Genomic DNA, 26,812 nt, shown 5'->3' with positions numbered 1-26,812 from the left:
TCTAGCTCAGCCTGAGGCCATGAAGGAAGGCAGACAATCCCTCTGTTAGCAGAAGCAGTTGTTCCCAACCCCTCGAAGCCACTTTAACCACTTAAACTCTATTCGAATGACAAATAGAAACAAACAGAATGTAACATGATGTTACATGTGGTAAACAGTGGTAAATAGATGGTAAATGGGGCATTTATAAAGCGCCTTTTTCCAAGGTGCTTTACAATTGTGAATTGTGATTGTGCATTTACAGCCACCCATACACACTCATTAATTAGTATGGTTAACTCAGCTGCCTACACTACAGGAAAACATTGGTCTTTTTTGTTTTTTTCCATGGGGGGTGTCTTAAACTAGACCGTGTAGTAGGCCTAATGGAGGCGAACACACAGGAAGCGACACATGCTAGCCTACCTGTAAGTTCAAACATTTATCATTCAGTGGAGACTTCGTGAGAGTGTACAAATGATTATTTTAGTAATATTGTTTATGTTTTAATATATAACTAACTATGATGGAAATATTATTTCTTCTCTCTTACATACTCTTGAATACATTTTAGAATGGCACCTTTGCCCCATTATTTATTACAGCTATGAAGGAGATCTAATCTGATCTCTCTCTGTCGGTTCCTAACAGCATGCTCACCACTGAAACCACACTCTGCCTGCATGCATACCTCAAGTCATTCATCCATCCCCTGTTCTTTTAATCTGAACACAGGTCCTAACCAGTGTTCTTACATAGAATGCAAATACATTTCCATTCCATGAAAAGCTGTAAGAATGAAACTGATTGCGAAATCATTGCGAAATCCAACAACAAGAAAAACAAACACATGTTTTTAATTTGGACTGGTGGTGAGTGGCTGGGCGTTCTATAGACATGCCTATGAAGAAGCTCCACCTTCCACCATGAAAAAGAGTGATCTCCTAAATTCACAACTGTATAGACTCAACACTGGAAACAACAACACTAGAAGAAGTATCATAAATGACCAGTATCATAAAACCAGCTGTCATCACCTTTATCATCTGCCTGCTAGCTCTCCATGTAGAAGGTAAGATAAATCAACTTATTAAGTTCTTGGCCAGTAAAGCTGCTTTTCTTGACAGTCCAGTCCGTACGAAGCTGGCTGGTGCATTGGTACAGAGTCATTTTGATTAGGCTGCCATCTGCTTGTATACTGGTCTCTCTCAAAAGCGCAAAAATACGTTTCAAACGGCACAAACAAATCAGGGCCACCCACGTACTCACTGGGACCAAATTGACTGTCAGTTGGCACCTTATATACATCAAGCTGCTGCATTTTTCTTCCTCTTCTTCTTCCTCGCCTATCATTATAGTGTGCTCGCTGCAGCAGCAGCGAGCACACTATAGTTATTGTCACTATAGTTATTGTCACTATTTCTATATTCTCTGCAAAAGTTTGGCACCTAACTACTCCTACATACTTTCACTTAGAAACTCAATTCAAACTGTAAAAAATCCAGCTTACTGTCGACATGGGTGCTTGTATTTTTAATTTTATAAATAATTTGTAGTTTTTGAAATATTTAACTTTAAACACCCCAACAAGTCTATGGGAAAGTCAGCGTTATTTCAACTTTCTTTCACAATCATGTTAAATGGTGCATTAGCGCTTTTATCCAAAGTGCTTTACATACAGTAGATTGTGCACATCGCTCCGACCAGATCTAGTCATGTGGTCGGAGGCTTGCAAGACAGTCCTTCTGGTTGAACTCACAGTCCCATGGGAAGGGGGCTTGGAGGCTGCTAACGAGCGGAAGCGAGCCAAGTATGCAGATCTGGCGGCAGAGTGCCGGGAGGCTGGCTGGAAAGCTGTTACGTGCCCTGTGGAAGTGGGGTGCAGGGGCTACGTAGGTTCCTCAACTGTTCGCCTACTCCGCGACATGGGATGCACAGGAGCAAGGCATCGGAAAGCCATGAAAGAGCTGGCTGAGGAGGCGGAGAAAGGCAGCTTCTGGCTGTGGCTAAGAAAGAAGCACAAGAGTTGGGGGCCAAATAACACCTACGGCATCAGCCGGGGGCGGCAGGGAGAGATCCCTGCCGTCGCTCCGCCACCAGTGGACGTTCTGGGGTTAAAGGAGCGAAACGTTGATCACTGGTGGTCCCCAGCTGATGACCCGTTTAGGCCCATAGAGGTGTTCAGTGAGGTGTCACAGCACATCTGCTCAAAAGGCACTGTTGGAGGTGCGTCAGGCAGTAATGCCCAGCAGAAATACCATCACCTGTATCATGATATGTGCATTACATTCACCCATTCACGGCGGAGGAAACCATGCAAGGCGGGAGCAATTAGGGGTTCAGCGTCTTGCTCAAGGACACTTCCACACTAACTCTGGGGGAGCCCCCCAGGCCGGGATCGACCTGGGAACCTTGCGGTTTCCAGTTCACTCTACCCGGCCACTCTAGCCCTGAGCCACTGCCTCCCCATTTTTAAACAAACACAAAAATAGCCGATCTACAAGCTCATGAGCTTGTATATCTGTTATTTTTGAATAGCCCAAGTATAAAATATGGATAAAGTGGTTACACATATGCGTTACCGGTCTTAATGGGTTAAGAGTGACACAGATTCTTTTAAAGCTCAGTTTCCAATCCCACTTCCTTCCTTCCTTCCACTTCCAAACGTTTCCATGGCGACCTGGCTAAAGCAGGAAGGACCTTCCTGTTTCATGCTATTGTCAAAGATTGTTAATTTAGCAAGATAAACGTTCTTCATTGGAGCCACTAGAGGCGAAGTAGTACACAAATCCTACAAATGGTGTCCTAAGTAGGCGTGGTTGTCTTCTCCCCCGACCATCTCAGTTTATCAGTTTTTAGAGCATCTTATGGGGACAGAGCATAGAGTTAAAATCTAATATAATAATAAAATATAATATAAGGGACAGAGCCCTCTATGTCTCGTCCGTCAGACTGCAGATGGACCGAGATGGACCCTCCAGATATCTTCCCAAAACTCGCGAGAGTGTGTTGCTGGGATAGAGAAAAGTCGATAACAAAGTTGATTTTCTCCTCATTTGTGTCACAAAAAAAGGGCATTTTAGTATGAAAATCTTGTATATATTGTGTGTCTTGTCTGCCTGGTTTAGCATTATCTAGCCCAGTGATCTTTTTTTTTTTTTTCAAGGACTCCCAGTTGGACCTTTTTTCTTATTATTTCTTTGCTACTCAAATTATGCTGAATGACTTTTGTTTTTTTGTAATCATATTTTTATGGCCCTTTGTCATAGATGCTTACTCATAATTTCAATTGATAGAAGACATCCTGAAATAAGATGTTTAGATTTGACTGCTATCTCATTTTGCCTTGCTTCCAGAACAAGTTGAAAGTGAGAAGTGGCTCATCTTACCCCGTCCTCCCCTAATGATATAGCATTGTAATCAGTGGTGTTGCTCTGCTCCTGTGGTACTGTAGGCCTATGTCAGAAATTCTGACATAGGCAATTAATTTAATAATTTGCAGTCAATATATGAATTGACTCATCATAGCATACATTTTTATAAAAATGTACTTTCAAAATACGCAATCTAATCTCAAATATGTTTATCATATATTTTGTATTTGTATTGTGATACATTTTTGACCGATTAATTGTCATTTGTATCAAAATACTTCCGCCCATGGTTTCTTGATTATTGAGTTCTGTAAAAATAACTCATGTGTGAAATTGTTGTTGCTGGTAAGGATAAGGATAAGGATGTAATAAGTAGATGTAATTTACATTTTTGGTGTTACGTGCAGAGTTACATTTGGTTGTGCGTGGTTACAGTATATCTGTTGTCTATATATAGCACCCCAAATTAATAGTAATACTCCCTCTCAGGTAAGAGAACCGGGACGAAGCCCCGTCCTCCTCGTCCTCGTACTCCTCGTCTTCGTCCTCCTACTCCTCCTCATCTTCGTCCTCGTCTTCGTCCTCGTACTCCTCTTCTTCTTCCTCCTCTTCCTCCTCCTCCTCCTCTTCTTCGTCCTCGTCTTCGTCTTCGTCCTCGTCCTCCTCCCGGTAAGTCATTAGGATACAACATCAGTGACAACACACAGAACATGTGGCTATTATGAATAGAGAGTAGGTGCAATATGTTTGAGAAGTGCAATGTGAAGTTTTATTGTTTTGATTGAATGCTTAACAATTACCTGTAAGGGGCACGGTGGCGCAGTCGGTAGCGCTGTCGCCTCACAGAAGGTCCTGGGTTCGATTCCCGCCGGGGACGCTGTGGGTGCTGGGGGTGCGTCTTCTCCTCCGCGTCACCAGCGCCCATACCCTAGGTGGAGTTGGCGAAAGGGCCTACTCTGTGTGGAGTTTGCATGTTCTCCCTGTGTCTCCTAGGGTAGTTAATACCATAGACATATAAAGGTAGACGCCTCCTTCGGCTCTGAGGCATTGGTATCACGGGGGCCATTTTAGCATAGGAAAGCTTCCCTGAAGCTTCCGTGTGTGTCACAGAAGGGGGCGTTCGGAAGGCCAATCAGAGGCAAGTGGGGGCGGGACAACTAGATTCTGACAAATCTTAGAAAAGACGCACTGTGATTGGCCAGTAGTCAACGCGCTGTGAGCACTGTGATTGGCCAGTAGTCACTTTGAGTGTCCGTTTTCCTACGCGAAAATGGCGGCCGCGATACGAGTTGCTCCAACGAACTGCAGAGGCCAATGAGGTATCTAGGTTTCTATATCTGTGGTTAATACCCTCACAAAAACATGTAGTAATCCTGGTCACTATACTGCCTCCCCCTGGCCAGCCGGGGCGCCTAATGGAGGGGAAGGGAACTGGTTGGAATAACGTGTTCCTTCCACGTGCTACGTCCAACCGGGGAAACTCCCCCCTGTCAGGTGACAAGAAGATCAGTTGGCTCTCATGCATTGAAGGAGGCATGAGCTCGGCCCTGGCCTCCCTAGGCTGGTGGGGGGAGTGTAGTGCCCAGGATCACTTAGCAAATTGGCACCGGGTGAAAAAAGGGTTACAAAATCGAGGGATAAAAATGATCAACAATTACCTGTTATGTGTTTCAGTATGATTGGGCTGGACCATATAGTCAAGATAGAGGGGGGTGTGACTGTGATGTGCTTTTGTCATTGCTAATTCATGTTGTAGTGTGAAGAAGGAATTATTATGTAACTTGTGTAGTCAATGGAGACTTTTGATACTTGTATGGGTTAAGGTTATTTATGTGTATTTATTGTATGTTGATGTATTTATGGTACTAGACCTGTGCCCGTTGGGCCATGGCCAGGGCCTTTTCTTGGGGTTCCTACTCGACACCAGGCACTGCACTCCCTCGGGTCATCTGTGACGTGTGTGGCGAAAACGGTTCTCGAGATACGTGGATCACAGACGTACATACATACATAGTATATACATACAGAGGTTTGGTGCATTTAATGTAAATGGCTCAGCCTCAAATACACCACTTAGAATGGTACAGTCCAGACTCATTAGTCCAGCTAAGCATAAAAGGCTGCCAGTGGACTGAAGTCTGTGCAGTGAGTGGAGCATCATTGTCCTGGTCAGTTTTACCCTGTTTGACGGTGAATAAATACACCATATAGTTAGTTACACCATACCAAGGCCTCTGAACTGATTCCAACTGCTAAGACGGTCAGGCAACGCTGGACTGATCAATGCGACACTTTGCATGAAGAAATTCCACCTCAAATAGTTCAAATAGGTCTCATGATGGCGCTAACAGGCCACTTCACATTTTCTGCCTGACAAGACTTTCCTAAATTTAGCGTTTTTTTGTTGTTGCTACTACGCCTATACATTTTGTCCAAAACTCATGCAAATCGGTACACATTATCTCATTAGTCATGTAAAGAAGGGGGACCTGGCAGCATACGATTGCGGGGAGTTTGAGCTCTATTTTTATAAACAAAAGACAGATTTTTACTGCTGGTACAGTATCTAATCTTTTCATTGTGTGTTGTTCTGCTGGTTTACTTTAGTTCTGTTAGAATAATTTGCTGTCATTTATTTGTTTGCATAATGTTGGTTGAAAACAAACACAGATAAAGGCTTTAATATAATTATTTGAATGCAACTGTTCCTGCAACATAGTGTCTTGCCCCTTCATTCCACAGTCCGTACACCTATCTGCCAACCTGTATGTTCAGGTCAAGGACTCGACACCATGCATCCACCATTTAAGTACCAGACATATAAAGCAACTCCATACTGTCCACGCAGGTTGTAAGTAGAATGTCCTAAACAACATCATAAGTCATATTCCTGTGAGGTGACATTCATTTTACATGCTGTCCATAACTAATATAATTGTATCCTTCTCCAGTGTGATAAAAACAACACACATGCTGGGTTGCCTAGTCAGGACTGTGTAAGTAGTATTTCTGTGACAAAGGCCATGGCCACAAACGTGAACAGTTGCACCATCTGTCGTACAAACTCCATTACCTCCCCTCAGCAATGTCTGAAAGCAAAATCTCAGTATCTTCTGTGTTACGCCCCCTTCTGTGACGCACCCGGAACTACTTTGCCCCTAGTCATGCTTCACATTCCAGGAGGACAGCACTGTACTGGGCTGGCAAGCTTTCCTCCGTGGTGGAAAATAATGCTCGGCGCTGGCATTGCCTGGGGGGGAGGGGGGGGGGGCATCAAAAATCTGTTTAACCACTTAAACATATATACTACATAAGCTGTTTGAAAATAGTAGATGTACAAGTTCACAACGCCTCACGGTGCTCGTAGATCTGCTATTTATTTAACATTTTTATGTCGATTTTTTTTTATTAGGAATATCTTCTAACCATTTTAACAACCCGAAAGTTGTATGGAGTTACTGGAACAAAATATTTTCTGAAGCAAACAAATCTGTCATCTATTTTTAGAGACAAATTACTGATTTGTACTCTCTAATCTTTTCATTGTATTTTCTTCTGCTGTTTTACTTGTGATGTTATTTATTTGTCTACTAATGTTAGTCGGGAAAAAAACACAGCTAAAGCATTTAATTAAATGTAATTCTTTTAATGCCTTGTCCCTTCATTCCACAGGTCAACATGGTAATTGCACATGTTCAGATCAAGTAATCGACTCCATGCACCCGAGTCTCATCAGAAACTATGAGATATATGAAGTGACTCAGTTCTGTCCAGGCAGGGAGATCGTGTAAGTATGTTTTTTAACACCCTTAAGGTTGTTTCAGACGGGGAGCGGTTGACGCGTCGTAGTAATTCATTTTCAATGAGAGGCGGGCAATTATTTGGGACACGCTGAGAAGTTGAGGGGCGGAGAGGCGACAATGATCGCGGCGCGATCCCCTCTGATCCGAGCGAAAACGGCCACGTCAACCGCTCCCCCTCTGAAACGACCTTAAGTCATATTACTGTGAGGTGCCATTCATTTTAGACACTGTCCATCATTAATAGTTTTTGTATCTATCTCCAGTGTGACAACAACTGACGGCAAGAAGCTATGTGTGAATCCAGAGTCAAATTTGGGAAACTTCATCTATGATATCAGAAGAACAGGTAAGACTAGAGCGCATATCTCTGCTAGGCTGCATAGGCTGTGTGTGTGTGAGAGAGAGAGATAGAGAGAGAGAGAGAGAGAGAGAGAGAGAGAGAGAGAGAGAGAGAGAGAGAGAGAGAGCGAGAGAGAGAGCGAGAGAGAGAGAGAGAGAGAGAGAGAGAGAGTAAAGTGTGAACAGCTAATCTGAGGCACCGCTGAACCGAGCAGGGTTGTGTCAGTCCTAACTGCCTATTCCCATATTTTTGAAGCAAGGGAGGCGGGCTGGTGGGGCTGGGAGAGAGTCAGCGCACTGAAGTCAAGGCACAGACTACTATGTTGTTGACGGACAACGGATGCACGCTTATGAGAAACAAAAATAAAACCTGGCAAAACAGTTGCGTGCATTAGCGCAAGATGAGGATAAAGGAAACATTCAGTCTAGCTTGCTAATTCTCGCCTACTACTACTTTTGTATTTGAAACTTTACATTTCTCTAAATATTATAAACTTTCAGGACAGCCTAAGTATAAATATCATTTATGAAAAGGCTACTATAGGCTACAGTGAAGTCGGACTGAATAATGGCTTCACTGATATTTGTACTTAAGCTGTCCTGAAAGTTTATAATATTTAGAGAAATTTAAAGTTTCAAATAGAAAAGTAGTAGTAGTAGGCGAGAATTAGCAAGCTGGACATTTAAACTGAGTGTTTCCTTTATCCTCATCTTGCGCTAATGCACACAACTGTTTTGCCAGGTTTTATTGTCTCCGCCGCGAGAGAGTATGTTTTTCCGTCCGTGTGTGTGTTCGTCCGTCTGTGAACAGCTAATCTCCGACATCATTGGCCCGCTCGCTCCGAAACTGTGCACACACACTCCCTGGATGCCAATTCAGAACCTCTGCCCCAAATGTTTCACATAGCCCAGTCATAGCGCCACCAGGAGGCCGATTTGTGCAAAACCCATTTACTCCTACAGATTTTATCCAAACGTCATGCAAATCGGTACACATTATCTCTATAGTCATGTGATCAACACGGATCTGTCCGATTTTCCATATTCTATCCTCATTGGCTAAGGTTGGCTTCCAAAGTTTGCATGATTGGTCCGTTTTGAACAAAATGCCTCAAATCATGAACGCAGCTTGCGATTTCTGTGAAATTTCACAAACACATTCCCACTAGGCCGAGGAAGAAATTGCACCCTTTTCACATTGGCCTGTTATAGCGCCACCAGCAGGTCTAATCTTAGCGAAACACATTTTTGGAACAAAAGCCTCAAATCATGAATGCAGTGTCTGATTGCCATGAAAAGCCTAAGAAGAAATGACTCCCCTTTCACATTGGCCTATTATAGCGCCACCAGGAGGCCACAATAACGTACCTGACCTGGCGGAGACCTGTGCTCCGAGGAGCACTTTTTCTAGTTTTTGTTGTTTCTCATAAGCGTGCATCCGTTGTCCGTCAACAACACAGTAGTCTGTGCCTTGACTTCAGTGCGCTGACTCTCTCCCAGCCCCACCAGCCCCGCCCCCTTGCTTCAACAAAATGGGAATAGGCAGTTCGCGTCAGTCCCAGGGCTGGACTAACACAGCCCTGGGTAGGCAGGCAGGCCTGGTGGAGATATGCACTCTGAGGATCGCACCTGAAGTTGAACATCAAGTTGATTAAACCTGTCCTACTATTTGGATAATACCATCCATAATATTTTCTCATATGGTTAGGTTGCATTTTTATTTTATAGACACAAATGAGATTTTTACTCTGCAATCTTTTCATTGTCTCCGCCAGGCCGAAAGGCATGGCGAGAGAGTATGTTTTCTACCCCGTCCGTCCGTCCGTGTGTGTGTGTGTCCGTGTGTCCGTCCGTCCTGTCTGTGTGTTACCAGCTAATCTCTGGCACCGTTGGCCCGTTTGCTCCCAAACTGTGCACACACACTCCCTGGATGCCAATTAAGAACCTCTGCCCCAATTTTTTCACATGGGCCTGTTATAGCGCCACCAGGAGGCCGAGTTGTGCAAAACACATTTTTTTACATTACTCCTACAGATTTCATCCAAACGTCATGCAAATCGGTACACAGTATCTCTATAGTCATGTGATCAACACGGATCTGTCCGATTTCCCATATTCCATCCTCATTGCCTATGGTTGGCTTCCAAAGTTTGCAGGATTGGTCCGTTTTGAACAAAAAGCCTCAAACTATGCACGCAGCTTGCGATTTCCGTGGAATTTCACACGCACATTCCCACTAGGCCGAGGAAGAAATGCCACCCTTTTCACATTGGCCTGTTATAGCGCCACCAGCAGGTCTAATTTAGCAAAACACATTTTTGGAACAAAATGCCTCAAATCATGAATGCAGTGTCTGATTGCCGTGACAGACCTAAGAATAAATGGCACCCTTTTCACATTGGCCTATTATAGCGCCACCAGAAGGCCAGAATAACGTACCTGACCTGGCGGAGACCTGCTGCTCCGAGGAGCACTTTTTCTAGTTGTGTGTTCTTATGCTGGTTTACTTTAGTTCTGTGGAAAATAATGTATTTGTCCTCAAATGCTGTTAGTTGAAAAAAAGAACAGATAATGGTTTTAATATTTAATTAATGTAATGCAACCTGGAAAACCTGCATAACAGGTCAACGTGATAGCTGCACATGTCCAGATCAAGGAATCGACTACATGAGCTCAAGTATCATCAAGGATTACCAGGTACATGAAGCGTCTCCATCGTGTCCAAGCAGGGAGATCATGTAAGTAGAATGTTCTAAACAGAAGCCATGTTCACACTGGCATTTACAAAGCTACTTTTTTACAATTTAAAATTTACAATTTAGGTATTTAGCAGACGCTCTTAATCCAGAGTGACTTACAGTATGCAAGGACAACATGAGGTAATACATCAAATGCATAGAACTAGTCATCTAGGATCATAGGTAAACCAAGAACCTATCATCAGTCTAAACAGTATAGTTAATTTATATATAAAAAAAAGCAATAATCTGTACTGTATTGAAACTATACACACTATAGGATGGCAGGTCTACAAATGAACCTGGCATCTGTCTACATAACATGCTATCTAAGTTACATTTTAGCCTTTGCATAATCCTGCATGGTCGTCAAGGCTAGGGCAAGTGCTACGGGCTGAGGTGGAATCTGAAGAGGTGAGTCTTCTTCAGATTACATTTTCAATGGAAGCCAGCATCATTAAGATACAAAGCAATGCCCAACGTTTGTAACTGCTGCAAAAATCTTGAGCTGGCTTCAACTGCAACTACGAAGCTCTTGTCTCTTCTCAGACAATTACTGCGTGAAGTGGTGGGAAAATTAATTATTTCATCGCTCGTCGGACGCATGCTTGACATCAACGCGTATGTTCACCATGGCAGCTCGTGATGGACATTTTCATCAATATTTTATTTTTGCCACGGACATGCAAAATAATCAAAACACATTGGCCTAGCCCTAAATGTATTATAATGGACTCATAATGTGTCATAGGGTCAATTGCAATGTGCTGCACATTTTAAAACAATAGCATGTCTGCATTAACTACTGACTCACTTAACCACCCAAAAAATAAATCAATTTTTTTTTTGGATAATAATAATAATTGAGTAATTGAGCTTCCATCGCAAAAGGGCCACTTAGCAAAGCAAAGGTGGGTGCTATTATACATCATAGGCTATGGCTATTATAGAGATTGCTGGCTTTTCAAAGGACAGTGTTACTTGTTTTGAGAACAGAAGGAGATCAAGTTCTACCAGCTAAACCGTTTGTTTGTTTGGTTTGGCAAGGTAGCTTCAATAGTTGTGGTTTCCATTAAGGTGAGGTATTCTCTGTTGATGAGAAATTCCATTGAATGCAAATGTATCAATGGAAAAAAGACACACCCTACAAGCTACATTTTATTTTATTTTATTTTATTTATTGGATTCGAACCCATAACCACAGAGGTTATGGGTTCGAATCCACCGTGGTGCATCAGGCTTTGTCGGGCGTCTATGAGAACTCAATTGGCTAATGTTCGGGGGAGGGAAGCCGGGCGGCGAGGGTGTCTCTGCATGTATTCCTACAGGGGGCAGGGACTTTACCACTGTGCCACCCGAGCGCTTCATCTTTTGTAGCTGCCAGTGTGAATGCAACATAAGTCATATTCCTGAGAGGCGCCATTAATTTTACATGCTGTCCATCACTAATATTATTTTATCCATCCCCAGAGTGACAACAACTAACGGCACAAAGGCATGTGTGAATCCAGGAAATTATATCTATAAATTAAATACCCGAAGAACAGGTAAGACTAGAAAAGGCTGCTCGACAATGTCTCATAATCCACCTACTGTATGATGTTGACCTTTCACTATTGTAATGGATTCATTCATAGAGGTGGGGAAGCCTCTCTGCAGTAAAGCTCCACTGTTTACTTGCCCATGTTCAGATTTCCAGATTTACATTATTCTCATGATCATTCTCATGATGACCCAATTTTTTTGGCCATGAAAAGATGTTCTGAATTTTATTTCAAAAATAATCTCTGATTGCATCATCAGAGCATTGTCTTCTTGATGATGTAATTTCCAGCTTCAGTAATACTAGCACTGCTAATACTATTATTCATGAATCAAGAAGAACTGCCAATGACATCAGAACTGCAGAGTTTAAAGGAGACACACCATGAATTTAAAACAAATATTTGATATTTAATATCATATGGTGTATGTCCCTCAAACCATTTTCAAAAGGTTTGAGCCTAAATCAACACTCAGATATACTCATCCCAAGTCAATTCTCTCAGGCTTATAAAGCACTTTCAGCTGCAATACCAAAACGTCCTGTTGGGCAGGGGGGTGCTGTACTGCGGTACTGAGCAATTCTGTCTGGCAAAATACATGGGCAGAAAGTTTGGTGAGGTAAGCAAACTTGCCATTCTGAGATGGCCTGTTTAGACACGCCCATTCTGAAAATCTCTGAAATGAGAATGAATGACTGAATGTTAACAAAAAATATTTTTTGGGGTACAAGAGACACTGGGGAGCCCAAAAAATAAAAAATAAATAAAAAAAAGTGAAATTCATGGTGTGTCTCCTTTAACTTCTCCTCTCATTGTTATTGTGTTTCTCCAAAGCTGATAGACATGGAGTAGCAGTAGGAGTTGGAGTTCCAGTGTTAGTGCAGATTTTAACTTCTCCTCTCAATTTTATTGGGTTTCTCCAAAGCTGATGGAGAAACAGCTGATGGAGAACATGGAGTACCAGTAGGAGTTGGAGTAGGAGTTGGAGTTGGAGTTATTGGAATGATTTTAATTTGCAGCGTTTTCTGCTGGTGAGTTAGAGAGAGAGAGAGAGAGAGTGAGAGTGTGTGTGTGTGTGTGTGTGTGTGTGTGTGTGTGTGTGTGTGTGTGTGTGTGTGTGTGTGTGTGTGTGTGTGTGTGTGTGTGTGTGTGTGTGTGTGTGTGTGTGTGTGTGTGTGTGTGTGTGCGCGTGCACATGTGTGGTCTATTCCACAGACAGTTCTGCCCGTATTGTACACAATACTTTAGTAAAAAATTAGACCACATAGTTTATCAATCTTGATTAAATTTACACCTACGAGATTAAAACGTTATCATCAATATTAGCTACTGTCCACACAGCACCTATACTTTCTGTCAATCTCTCAACAAAGCACATCTGCCACACGGTCACATCGTGGGTCAAGCGTTGAGCGGAGCAAGTGTGGCTAAACGTACCATAAGACTGCTGTAATTTCTTTGGACATTAAATGATGTAAATCAGGGGTCTTCAACGTTTTCAGCCCAAGGACCCCCTAGTTGAGAGAGAGAGATGAAGCAGGGACCCCCTCTATATTGTATAAAATTGTGTTTCAGATTTTTTTTAAATCTTCTTTTTTTCCCTCTACACCAGTGGTGTCAAACTCATGTCGGTGTACGGGCAAGATTGGTCAAATGGTGACTTGAGGTGGGCAGGAACCAGTTGCGGACACACATGCATGCTCACACGCATTGCGTTATACAGCATTGTTTTTCAATCTGTTGTCTTGTCTCAGAAAACAAACAATGCAATTTGCAAGCTCACAACGCTGCGAGGCGTTGTGAGCTTGTAGATCTGCTATTTTTGGCTAATGTTCCCCTCAGAATAGGGATGCTAGGGTTCAAGTGCTATAGTAGCTCTGAGGACCCCCTAGGGGTCCGGGCCCCCTGTTGAAGACCCCTGATGTAAATAATAAGGTATGTCTTTTGATTTGACAGGAAGAAAAATAAATATCCTCCCACCTCTGACGGTGAGCGGGAGTCTGACGGTAAGCGGGAGTCTGGCGGTAAGCGGAAGTCTGGCGGTAAGCGGGAGCCTGATGGTGAGCGGGTGTCTGACAGTGAGTGGGAGACTGACGGTGAGTGGGAGACTGAGGTCGATGTCGCCACGGTCCAGCACCCCCCTCCCTACGCTCCAAAACCCCCTCCAGAACAGATCATGCTTACTCCACGTTGAACGTCACCTCCCATCGGCCTGGTCTGGACCACCCTGGATAGGTACCGTGTCTAGAGAGGTCACATGGTCTTTGACTTACACTCTAATCCATCACACCATGGTGTGTGTGTGTGTGTGTGTGTGTGTGTGTGTGTGTGTGTGTGTGTGTGTGTGTGTGTGTGTGTGTGTGGGTGTGTGTGTGACAGACAGACAGACAGACAGACAGACAGACAGACAGACAGACAGACAGTTTCAGTTTATACATACCACTGGCTGCTATATATGTTTAAAGCTGCATTACGCCTCAAGCAGACTTAAATAATCTAACCTTTTAATTCATTGTCTGGTTCTGGTCGTACTTTGTTTAAAAAGTGCATGCTATTCTTGGGTGACCCTCAACACAGGATTTGATCATTCCAGGCTCAAATTATTTGTATTGCCACCACCACCAATAATCAGGATTTAAGAGCAGCTATCTGCACATACAAACAACGTTCACTGGAGCACTGGAACCTCTGTTTTGTTGTGGGTGCTTGTGTTGTTGTGGAGCATTTCCTATAACAAAGTATAGATAGCCTACAGTCATTGCTGTAACTTGCTATCTGGGATGTGATGCTGCTGCTGCAGGGTGAACTATGGGTATCATATAGTATACTGGATGTCTTATAGCCCTCCCACCCAAAATCACCACCAGCCGCTACTGAAAATCAAATATCAATATTTGAATCAGCGGTCTTGGGCGCGAACAAAAGCAGCAGTAGATGTTAAACGGACCCAAAAGTGAAATAACCCTTTAACACTCTCAATACAATTCCATTGCACACCCAACTTGCATGGCACATGCACTGACCCCATCTATGTCCAACTTCATCCTCCTCACTCTGTCTGACCTTCTCTTCACCTCCAAAACGCTTAGTCTACCGTCCACCACGAGGTAGAACAGTTTGAACCTTTGATACTCCTGGCCTTGCTTGCTCCCCCTCCACTTGGTCTCAATTAGGACCCTGCAATTGTGCAATACACATTCTAAGTCATATTTATAAAAGAAGAAAAAAACGATTTAATTGATCGTGATGACAATCTGAACATTGAATTGAAAACAGTGTAATTTAGAACGTGTTGTGCTTTACAGAAGTAGGTTGTGTGCTGGTGAAGAGGCATTATGGTTGTGTGTGTGTGTGTGTGTAATTATTCTCTACATGAGTTTGTATTGTGATGAAGGACTTTATTGTATTTGGTATTATGTTTAATTGATAATTTGTGTTCAGCCAATGAGAGAGGGACTGGCAACTCATTTCTGTTTAGTTTGTCAGTTCAGTATGTTTGCAGCATTCGATGAGTAAAGTTATCATTACTTTGATGTGCTATTTCTAGTGTTTTTGATTGTGTTTTTGGACTGTAAACTATATCGTTGAAGTTTTGGACTCTTTGAACAGAGGTTTTTGTGAACCTATTTTATAATAAACACATATAATACATGTATTGTGTTGTTGTTCTCAGGTCTGGCAAGAAATGAAGACATCTCTGCAATCTATTCCACTGTAAAGCAAAGCAATGTAAAACATTGTTATGTATATAGAAAAGGTATATAAAATAAAAATATGTGCATGTGTTCACAGGAAGCACATTTTGAGGCTGAAGTGTTTTGTGTTTCATCCCAGTCTATCATTGTTGTTTGGAGTCTTTATTTCTCCTCCTTGTTCTGTCTCAGTTACATCAATGACACAAGGCAAGATTGTATTCTGCTGCCATCTAGCGTTCAAGAGGCAGAACGTCATCAAATATATCCAACATAATGTGTCCCATCAATTTTTCTGCTTGAATATGAAACAGAACAATGTATTTAAATGTTGTGAGAAATGACTGTATAAACATTATATATTCATAACTAAATGACCAAATGTAGAATATTTTTGTAAGTATGTTACAGTATGTATTTCTAAACAGAGTGTAATTTGTGGGGAGACAAAGAGGTTGGGTAGTTTTTAGGATATCATTTATTGACCACCAGAGATGAAATTAAAGACTCAAAAGATTGGATTTATTTGAACAGAGAGGGAAATCCTCCAAGAGAATCACATCCTTTTTCTGGGATGAGATCACAATATGTTAATTGGCCTTTTTTTTTCTTTTCTTTTTTTTTTACTAAATAAATGTTTTATTAATTTACAGTTTATGTATAGTATTGATATAAAGTAGCCTATGTACAGTATATTGTTTTGCTTTGCTAACAATTGGTTATTGAAACTTGGGAAAGGAACCAAATCGTAATGTAATAATTCAATAAACCTTTTTTTTCACAACCTTTTTTAATTTCCCTTCTGCTTAGAAAATTACTGATGCATATAGGGTTAAAGTAGTGAGGCGAGAAAAAGGATTTAAAGAGCCCGCTGCTAGTCTAGGGAGTTAGTATCCACCAACCTGAATTCAAGGAAGGTCTGCTTCTAATCTAGACAATATAACTTTATGGTGTAGATGTTCAATTACGATGGCAGTAATAAATATACAACAACAAAAGTGATTTGACTGAATTGAAAATGTCCTCATTATTATTTATCTTGATGCAGTGTGGTTAATTTCTCTGTAGCTTAACAGCTGGTCAACATATTCATAATTCATCTAAAGGGATTTTACATTATTATTATTATGATGTTCAAAATCGTGCCTCAAATTTGCTCGACTTTTCTTTGTCAACTCTGACATGGAATAATGTGAAAGCAGCCACGTATTTTAGACGTCTATTTGCCCGAAAACATGTAACCTATGTAGCATACAGTTTAACATGTAACCTGTGTAGCATACAGTTTAACATGTAACCTGTGTAGCATACAGTTTAACATGTAACCTGTGTAGCATACAGTTTAACATGTAACTTGTGTAGCATACAGTTTAACATGTAACCTGTGTAGCATGCAGTTTAACATGTAACCTGTGTAGCATGCAGTTTAACCTGTAACCTGTGTAGCATACAGTTTAACATGTAACCTGTGTAGCATACAGTTTAACATGTAACCTGTGTAGCATACAGTTTAACATGTAACTTGTGTAGCATACAGTTTAACATGTAACCTGTGTAGCATGCAGTTTAACATGTAACCTGTGTAGCATGCAGTTTAACCCGTAACGGTGTTCACTCTCCATTCCGACATCTCACCACTCCGACTAGTGGCTTCCGCGTGCGGTTAGGGTTAGGGTGAGGGTTAGGTATAGGGTTCGTTAACGTCGGAAAGGCGACATGTCGGAAAGGAGAAATGCACCCACCTGTAACCTGTGTAGCATACAGTTTAACATGTAACCTGTGTAGCATGCAGTTTAACATGTAACCTGTGTAGCATGCAGTTTAACATGTAACCTGTGTAGCATGCAGTTTAACATGTAACCTGTGTAGCATGCAGTTTAACATGTAACCTGTGTAGCATGCAGTTTAACCTGTAACCTGTGTAGCTTGCAGTTTAACATGTAACCTGTGTGTACCTCTCTCTCTCTCTCTCTCTCTCTCTCTCTCTCTCTCTCTCTCTCTCTCTCTCTCTCTCGACTACACACAGCAGGTGCCCTTGATACAGACATACTGTACACATGCATACATGCGTACTGTATACATACGATCAGCATCAAACTTGGCACAAACATTAGTCAGGGGTCTGTGTAGTGAATATTATACAATGGGTGTGAGTAACACACCTGTGCTGACAGGCCATCATGAGATGGATGGGCCACGTGCTATATATCATATTGCATGCGTGTGACCATACAGTAGTCAACCTTAACATGTCTCTGACAGCCCATGCACCTTCTTTTAGCGTAAACGTAGTAGTGTACTAAATTTAGGGAACTTTAGTAAGTTCACGTCCTCTAAATTTAGGGAACTTCAGAAAGTTTGCGTCCTTTCTTATCTCAGCCTAATCAATTAGTCTTAAGCAATTTGTCTAGAAACATTGACATGTTTGCAGAAGAACACGGTTATCTACAACTACAAGGACCAGATGTTCATCTTCCAGCGAAATCAAACAGGGAGGCCATTTGCACCCTGAAACGCACAACAGGCTTTAGCGCTTGTGCAAGAAGAAGAAGAAGTAGTAGTGGCCTTCTCATGACCACGGCACATCCTGCTACTTTAACAGACAGGATGTCTGTGGGCCTTAGATGCTGCGTGTTCCGCTAACCACCTAAACCATGAACATTTGCACCCCAGATCACAATAAACATATAGAGAGGCTTCCTTGATTGTAACCAGTTTAAACCGTCCATTTGAGTCCGCCTCAAATGGGATGTTCCACATTGAACTTGTATATATATATATGACTCTCTGTCTTTCAATAAATTATAAATTGTTAACCTTGGACGCTTGTTTGAGACTTAATGTGTTCCCGATGCATCGCTCTTCTTCTATGCTGCTACAAATGAGACATCACCTGGTATTTTTCCTCTCTCATCCACATCATCTGACCAGACTTTGAATGACCTAGAGAAAGAAAATCGCTACAGTCTGACTTCAGAATAGCCACACCAGGGGCCATGTGTGGCCCTCAAGGCCACATCAGGGGCCCCTTCGGGTGCCACAGGCGCACCGTTGCTCCAATCCGCACAAAACTCGGTGACCATTGCTCAGATCAGTTCAATGTTGTTAATGAACCCCACGTTTTTAATCATCATTCATATTGGAGCCGTTAACTGTTTTTAACATAACTCTAATACACATTAATTGTATGTATTGTTGTGTCATACAATTGTAATGTAAAAAGTTCTCAGAAATGCAGATGTGCTTTGCTAACATAAAACAATCAGTGATGATTAATTCCACATTTCTATTATAGTAAACAATTAATTCCATCACTCACATTATAAGCATCAGATCACAGATCACATCTCCTCCATTTCATTATCAGATGATGTACAGTGTACTCATATCTTGTATTTAGTTTCATACTTCAGCATGATCAATACGGTTGATTAAATTACATTATTCAAAATAATCATAATTTTCATCATGTCCAGCATTAGATCTGCCACTCCGCTTCATTACAGTCAAGATCCTATTTCCTGACCGCCCGGTGGTCTTGTAATGGCCCAGTACTTTTCCCATATGAGTGTGTCTGTATCACAGCATTCATGCCTCACACCTAATCTGTGTGTGTGTGTGTGTGTGTGTGTGTGTGTGTGTGTGTGTGTGTGTGTGTGTGTGTGTGTGTGTGTGTGTGTGTGTGTGTGTGTCCTCCCACAGCTCCCACAGCTATAATCGTTGGGGATTCTATCAATAAACGCACCCGCTTCCCCAACGCAATTACGCACTGCCTTCCCGGGGCCACTATCCCTGTCCTTCTAATTAAACTCCCCAGTCTCATAGCCTCACTCCCACTATCTGTCTCGACGAGCGCTTCAGTAGGATCGCTGGTCTGAACACCTGGCTACAGCGTTTATGTCGCACCCACTCTTTTAACTACATCGACAATTTTAATCTGTTTTGGGGCCTCTCATCCTTTTATTGCAGAGATGGGCTTCACCCTAATGAATTAGGAAGCAAGGTTTTAGCGGCCAACATAGCCGTTAGCCTCCGTTACCGTGTTCTTGATATGACCACCATACTGTCCAGTCCGTGCGCGTCCGCCATAAAATGACGTCCCCCTGGTCCCAGCTCCCAGCACCATAGTTCTACCCCATCATTTAGCCAACTCCCTATTGGGCTCGGACCTAACTCCTCTGGACCTCTGCACGCTTTGTATTTGCATCCAACACCTGTCACTCCATCAGTTATTTCTACCCTCATCTGCCCCAGACATCCACTGGCACTCCACAGCCATCCCCGTGGCGTTGATCTCTCCCACCTCCGCCCGATTAGACGTGAAAAAATTAAATCCAGCATGGAAGTCAACCTTCGTATGGCCATTTTTAACACTAGATCTATTAATCATAAAGAGATTTTATTGAAAGATTTTATAACTGATCATGATCTGGACTTTTTATTTCTCACTGAAACCTGGGTGCAAGCTGGCGACTCCACATCTTTTTCTCATCTACTCCCCCCCGACCGGTCTTTTTTCAGCTCCCCCCGGACCACTAGCACTGGGGGGGGGCTTGCCTCTGTTTTTAAATCTCACTACCAATGTAAGCTGTTGCCTGCAGTCACTTACCCCAGCTTTGAGCTGCAGACTTTTGAGCTGTCATTGTCCTCCCCTGTGCTCTGCGCGCTGGTTTATCGCCCCCCCCAAAAGCAACAAGGATTTCAACCATGACTTTGCTGATTTCCTGTCTGAGGTCATGGTCAAATACGACCACGTCCTTATCAGCGGCGATCTCAATGTCCACGTCTGCTGCCAGTCCAAACCCCTTGCCAAGGACTTTTTAAATCTCATTGACTCTTTCAACCTCACCCAGTCCATCACAAGTCCAACACATGAAAAGGGCCACATTCTGGACCTCGTTCTCTCAAATGGATTATCTATAAATGTCACCGATATTTGTGCTCCTCCTTGCTCCTCTGACCATTTCCCGATTTTATTCACCTCTACAATTCCCTGCTCACTGATTACTCCTGGCAATGCTGTTCGCCTCATACGCTCCATTAACCCATCAACTGCCTCACTCTTTTCTCATATGTTTTGTGATCCCCACACTGCTGCCATGGGTGAAAACCTCAATGTTGAGTTTCTTTCCTCTAACCTTGACCAAATTTGCACTCATATCCTGGATACTATTGCCCCCTTTAGACCTCAGCGCACCAAGGCACTTTCAGAGCCCTGGCTCAATGACTCCACTAAAGCACTTAGACGCCTATGCAGGCGGGCAGAGCGATCTTGGAAAAGAGATAAACTCCAAATTAATTATGAGATCCTACGTGACAGTCAAATCAACTACCAGCGTGCTGTCAGAACTGCCAAATCCTCTTTTATGTCCAATCTTGTTTTAAAAAACAGCCACAAACCCCAGGTGCTTTTTAATATTTTTAATTCACTCATAAATCCTCGGGATGCTTCCCCTTTAGTCCCATCCCTCGCACTTTGCCAAAACTTTCAAAAGTTTTTTATTGAAAAAATCACTGTTCTTCGCTCTGCTCTTCGCTCCTTTCCCTGCTGCTGTTTTTGGCCAGTTTCAGCCAATATCCCTTTCCTCACTCACTGAAGTTGTCACCCGTCTCCGATCCACAAACTGTCCCACTGACTACATCCCCTCCCGCCTTCTCAAGGAGGTTTTCTGCTCCATAGGCCCAAGTGTACTAACACTCAGAAACTCAAGCCTTACCTCAGGATGCATCCCGGCTGCCTTTAAACACGCGGTGGTGCATCCCTTAATTAAAAAGAAAAACCTTGATCCAACTAATCTTGCCAATTTTAGACCTATTTCCCTCTTACCGTTTTTGTCCAAGGTTTTAGAAAAAGTTGTCTATGCTCAACTCCAATCATTTTTAACCACCCATGGCCTCCACGAAAAATTCCAATCAGGTTTTAAACCGGGCCATAGCACTGAAACCGCCCTTTTAAGAGTTTTTAATGATTTGATTTTAACAGTTGACTCCGGTAGCCCTGCTATCCTGGTCCTGCTTGACCTCTCTGCGGCCTTTGACACCGTCGACCACAGGCTCCTCCTCTCACGCCTTGAGCATCATGTAGGCATTACGGGCACTGCCCTAGCCTGGTTCACCTCATACCTGTCGGAAAGAAGCTTCTCTGTCCAGTTAGGTGACTTTAGATCACCTGCAGCACCTCTCTCATCTGGAGTTCCCCAGGGCTCCATTTTAGGCCCTATCCTGTTTTTATTATATATGCTACCTCTAGGCCCCATTCTTGCTAAACACAACATCTCATTCCACTGTTATGCCGATGATGTACAAATTTACATGCCACTTTCAGTCAAAAATTGCAACCAACCACTCCAACCATTGCTCGACTGTCTACAAGACATAAAAATCTGGATGGCCACTAATTTTCTTCACCTGAATGATAGCAAAACCGAAGTTATCATCTTTGGCAATACCACTTCCTCCGCCTCCCTTTCCCTTGGTACCCTCTCCCCCAACATCCACCCCTCTGTAAAAAACCTTGGTATCATTTTTGATAGTTCATTTCAATTTGATATTGGTTCCGTTATTAAATCCAGCTTTTTTCAACTTCGCTTAATTGCCAAGGTAAAAGCATTTCTCCCAGCCAAACACCTAGAGATGCTCATCCACGCCTTTATTTCATCTAGGTTAGATTATTGCAATGCACTTTATTCTGGTATCGATCAATCGCTGCTCAGACGCCTGCAGCTAGTTCAGAATGCTGCTGCGCGCCTCCTCACAGGCACCAAAAAACGTGACCATATATCCCCAGTCCTGGCCTCTCTCCACTGGCTCCCCGTCAAATTTAGTATTGATTTTAAAATCTTAATAACTGCTTTTAAATCCCTCAATGGGATGGCCCCCCTTTATTTAACGGAGCTTGTGGAACACCACAACCCACCTAGAGCCCTAAGGTCAACTCACCTCTCTTTATTGACTCCAACAGTAACTGCTAAACTTAGAACCAGGGGCGACCGCGCTTTCGCCGTGGCTGCCCCCAGGCTCTGGAACGATCTCCCCCTTGTCATTAGATCCGCTCAGTCCATTGGGGTTTTTAAGTCCTTACTCAAGACTCACTTTTTTAACCTTGCTTTTAACCAAAATTAAGCTTTAACTTGTACTTGTTGTAATTCCTCATGATGTAATTGTACTTTGAACTGTATTGTGTACTGTTGTTCTTGTTTTGTTGACCTGTACAGCACTTTGGTCGGCGACAGTCGTTTTTAAACGTGCTATGTAAATAAAGTTTGATTTGATTTGATTTGATGTATTGCAGCAGCGTCGTGCCCCCACACCCTAAGCAATCTCTGTGTGTGTGTGTGTGTGTGTGTGTGTGTGTGTGTGTGTGTGTGTGTGTGTGGTAATCTGCTTTCACCAGCCCAAAGTACAGCAATGTACTTTCCTGCTAAATTTCGTCATTTAACCAACTTATGTTTTCCACCTTGACCCACTGTCACTGCTGCACAAAAAGCCCCAAACATTACATCTCTCAAGCTGAGTACAATTCAAACAAATTCAGTAATATTAAGGAATGACTCATAGTTTCAAAAGTATAAAAAGTATAAAAAATGTAATCAACAATAATTCTCAATAATGTCAAAATCATAGTACATCATAGTAAAATGAGTTCAGATTATTAATATCACTGAGTGGCTGGGCGTTCTATAGACATGTCTATGAAGAAGCTCCACCTTCCACCATGAAAAGGAGTGATCTCCTCCATTCACGACATTAGATGCTCAACACTGGAAACAACCAGAAGAACCTCTCTCTATGGCCAGCATCATGAAACCAGCTGTCATCACCTTTATCATCTGCCTGCTAGCTCTCCATGTAGAAGGTAAGATAAATCAACATATTAATTGAGTTCTTGGCCAGAAAAGCTGCTTTTCTTGACAGTCCAGTCCATACGCAGCTGGCAGGTGCTGGTGCATTGGTATAGAGTCATTTAGATTTAGATTTTGATCTTCTTGTATTGTATATAAAAAATACGTTTAAAACGGCACACAAAAATGTAAGGACCTCAAAACGTACTCACTGCCAGTTGGCACTTTATATCAAGCAGCTGCACTTTTCTTCCTCCTCTTTGTCATCTTCTTCTTATTAGCCTATTATTATTATTATTATTATTATTATTATTATTATTATTATTAAGCTGGCAGAGCAGTTTTGCTGGCTGTGAAGTACAGCCGTAGAGGCAGCTCTGTGTAAGATTGTGCATGTAGGGCCCTATCTTGCATGCATGCCCTTACACCTTATCCCTAAACTTATAAGCCATATTTTGAAAAACATTTTAAAGTAGTTCAACTAGCCGATCTACATCAACACCTTGCAAGCTTGTAGACCACCTATTTGAACTATTTTAAAATGTTTTTAAAAATAGTAAGAAATGGCAAAAAGGTTTAGGGATAAGGGTCCTCAGTCTCATGCTATAGTTCTTATGTTGCTTTGGACGATAACAAAGCTCACTCTGGCCTGCGCTCTCACACACAGCCTGCCTGTGCCTGATTCTCTCTGCTTGCTGACGAAGGCGGTCGCATTTTTCTTTCCTCCCTAACCTTATCTCTCCACTCCTCCACCTCGCTTCTCTACACTGTACCCACGAACAATCCCGGGTGAAAAACATGGAAATTCTGAACTGGTCGTTAAACGCCATAGACCAAATTTTCTCAACACGAAAAACTGGACCTGAGGACCCCAAGTGCCCCGATGGGACTTTTCTGGCCGGATACATGGACGATGCCCACTACAAGTGGCGAGTTCTGTGTCTGTCCATTTTGTCCATAGAGGACATTGAAGATGTTTATAATTTCGCTCTTATGATAACAGGTTTTTTGCTAATTGGAGCCGGCATTGCACTTGTGTATCGGAAAATTGGCAAGACAGCTGCCCTGGATGGAGCCCCCAGGCTGCCTGTAATGATAATGGAGATTGGCAGAGCGCTGACAACTCAGACGGGTGTGACCGCTGAACTGAAATGCGACACGAATAACATCGATGAGAGGCGCGACACGGATAACATCTTCAACGAGAGAGTCCACAAGCTGGACATCAAGCTGGACACCATCCTGGCATCGATCTTGGAGAGAGAGTCCAAGCTAGACACCAATCTGGCGTCTCTCTCTGAGAAAGTTCACATGTGGGACAACATCAAGACATCGATCTCGGACCTGAAACGTGTTGTGGACGACATCTCGGCCAGTGGCCGCACAACGGAGATCGTCGCTGACCTGAAACGTGTTGTGGACGTCATCTCAGCCAGTGGCCGCACAATGGAGATCATCGCTGAGAGAGTTACTGCTCTGCGGGGCGACATGAACATGGTTAGAACCAGGCTGGATGAGCCAGGATGGGAGTAGATAAATTGTCTGCTCGGGATGACTATGGATTATGGATTATTGGACCCCCCCCCCGGTTCTTCTTCCGGTGGCTACAATGTGGAGAAGACCCACCACCCCCCCCCCCCCCCCATGGCCACCTGTTGTTATGACTCTGGGTCGGAACCCAATCAAGGACGTCTCCCACAGCCTCACAACTCGCTGTGTTATCGCTCTGACACCAGCGCATGAGATAACTAGACTGGGTGAAAACACCAAGGACAAGCTTCAGGCTATACTCTCTACACACACGAACACATATGTTTTGCTAACTCTTGCTGTAAACCCATTCGCCCTTTTTTGGGACACAATAAAGTAACCTTGAACCTTGAACCTTGTTCCAAACACCATGAAAAACACTCAGCTTGTATGATCAATTTATTCTTAGAAATTCTGACATATAGGCAATTAATTTAATTTCATTAATTTTATCTATGAATTATCTAATCATTGCATCAATTTGTATTAAATGCGTTTTCAAAAATCTATTCTGAAATACATTTCTCAGACAGGTATTTTGTATTTGTATTGTGATAAATGAATGTGACATGCATCAAAGCAATTATGCCTCATCAAACTCACACAAAAAGCTTTGTTGTAAACCCTTTCCAGTGAAAGTGTATAGAATGTTTATTTTGCAATGTGTGGGATAAGCTAAGCCACCCCCTATTTTTTGTGGTTATTGAGCTATATTTTGTTGATTTCATTGTAATTCATGCTATTCAAGTTCATAGTATATTTCATGGGGTTACAAGTTAAATAGTTAAAAAGAGAGAGTTCATGCTTAAGTGTATTTCATTTCTGTAATATTGTTTTCTGTAATGTTAGTCTTTACTAAAATAGTCACTGTGTTCCAATCCTGCCAAAGATAACACATACAGAGCAATAGCTCCGCCACGCCACAAGGGGGCATTACACCCCAGTGAGCGCTACAGGTGTCAGTCAAAGAGAAGGATTCAGTACATCCTGTCATTGTAATGAAGCAGACTGGACAGAAATGTTGTCTAATTCATGTTTATGTGTTGTAAATTGTCTTGTTGCAGGTGAGATATGATAAAGTGGGTTAACTGAGACACATGAAGTAGAATATGACCATGGGGTATTTTGATGGTGGAAAGGTTGGCCGTTTTGACTCCACAATGTTTGTTTAGTAATTGTCCTCCATGCTGGCAGGTTAGCTTAGCAGCTTAGCTTAGCAGCTAAGGCTAACTCCAGGTAGTGACTACAGAGGCCCCAAGCTGCTACTGTGTGACTCTTGCTGTGAATAATTAATTAATTCTACCCACAATAATAGTAATACTATGTTGGAACAGAACTATTTGGTGCCATTTATGTTATTTTGTGTAAAACTGATTGTTGTATTAATGTGATGATATTTATGTTTATGTATGATTCAGTATGTCCAGTTACAGTATAACTGTCAGTCAAAGAGAAGGATTCAGTACATCCTGTCATTGTAATGAAGCAGACTGGACAGAAATGTTGTCTAATTCATGTTTATGTGTTGTAAATTGTCTTGTTGCAGTAAAAGGGATGAACAACTCAAATCACACTGCTATGGAGTCATTCCTTCATTGAAGTGTGTAACAAAAATTGGTGTCAGAAGTGGGATCAGTGGTGCTACTGGGAAGCAGTGAGGGATCACAGACGCAACACACAGACCATGGAGCTGGAACAACTGCACGATCGGCTGAGTGAGATCCTGGTGCAGTTGAGGTTCGAGCAGCTACAAGAGGTGTGTGTGCCAGCTAAAATCCCAACTGAGAAACTGACCAAAAAGCACACACTGATCAGAACAATAAGTGAAGCAGTGGATGCAGTAATCGAAAGTGAAGATGAGCAGGTGGCACATGCTTTCCTGGACCGTTTAATAGCATGTGCTGAAGAGGAAAAAAAGAAGAATGCACAGGTTGAAAAGAATCAGGCCAGTCAAGATGCTGCAGCATTGGCC

General features: G+C 42.5%; 1 protein-coding gene across 1 annotated transcript in view; it reads left to right on the top strand.

The window, feature by feature from the left end:
- Window positions 1–943: 943 nt before the first annotated feature.
- Window positions 944–26,812, top strand: part of LOC311037371 (uncharacterized protein) — a gene marked incomplete at its 3' end in the record, with an annotated part of 208,389 nt that continues 182,520 nt past the window's right edge. The window contains exons 1-4 of the mRNA XM_084046496.1: window positions 944–1,051; window positions 3,843–4,022; window positions 7,026–7,140; window positions 7,420–7,502. Coding sequence (XP_083902622.1) covers window positions 985–1,051; window positions 3,843–4,022; window positions 7,026–7,140; window positions 7,420–7,502 — 445 coding nt within the window. The 5' untranslated portion in view covers window positions 944–984. The remainder of the gene's footprint in view (window positions 1,052–3,842; window positions 4,023–7,025; window positions 7,141–7,419; window positions 7,503–26,812) is intronic.

Source organism: Gymnoscopelus microlampas, assembly GCF_963454915.1.
Source record: "Gymnoscopelus microlampas genome assembly, chromosome: 21".
Classification (NCBI taxonomy): Eukaryota; Metazoa; Chordata; class Actinopteri; order Myctophiformes; family Myctophidae; genus Gymnoscopelus; species Gymnoscopelus microlampas.
The sequence above is the reverse complement of the archived record's forward strand: the minus strand, read 5'-3'. Positions and strand labels throughout refer to the sequence as shown.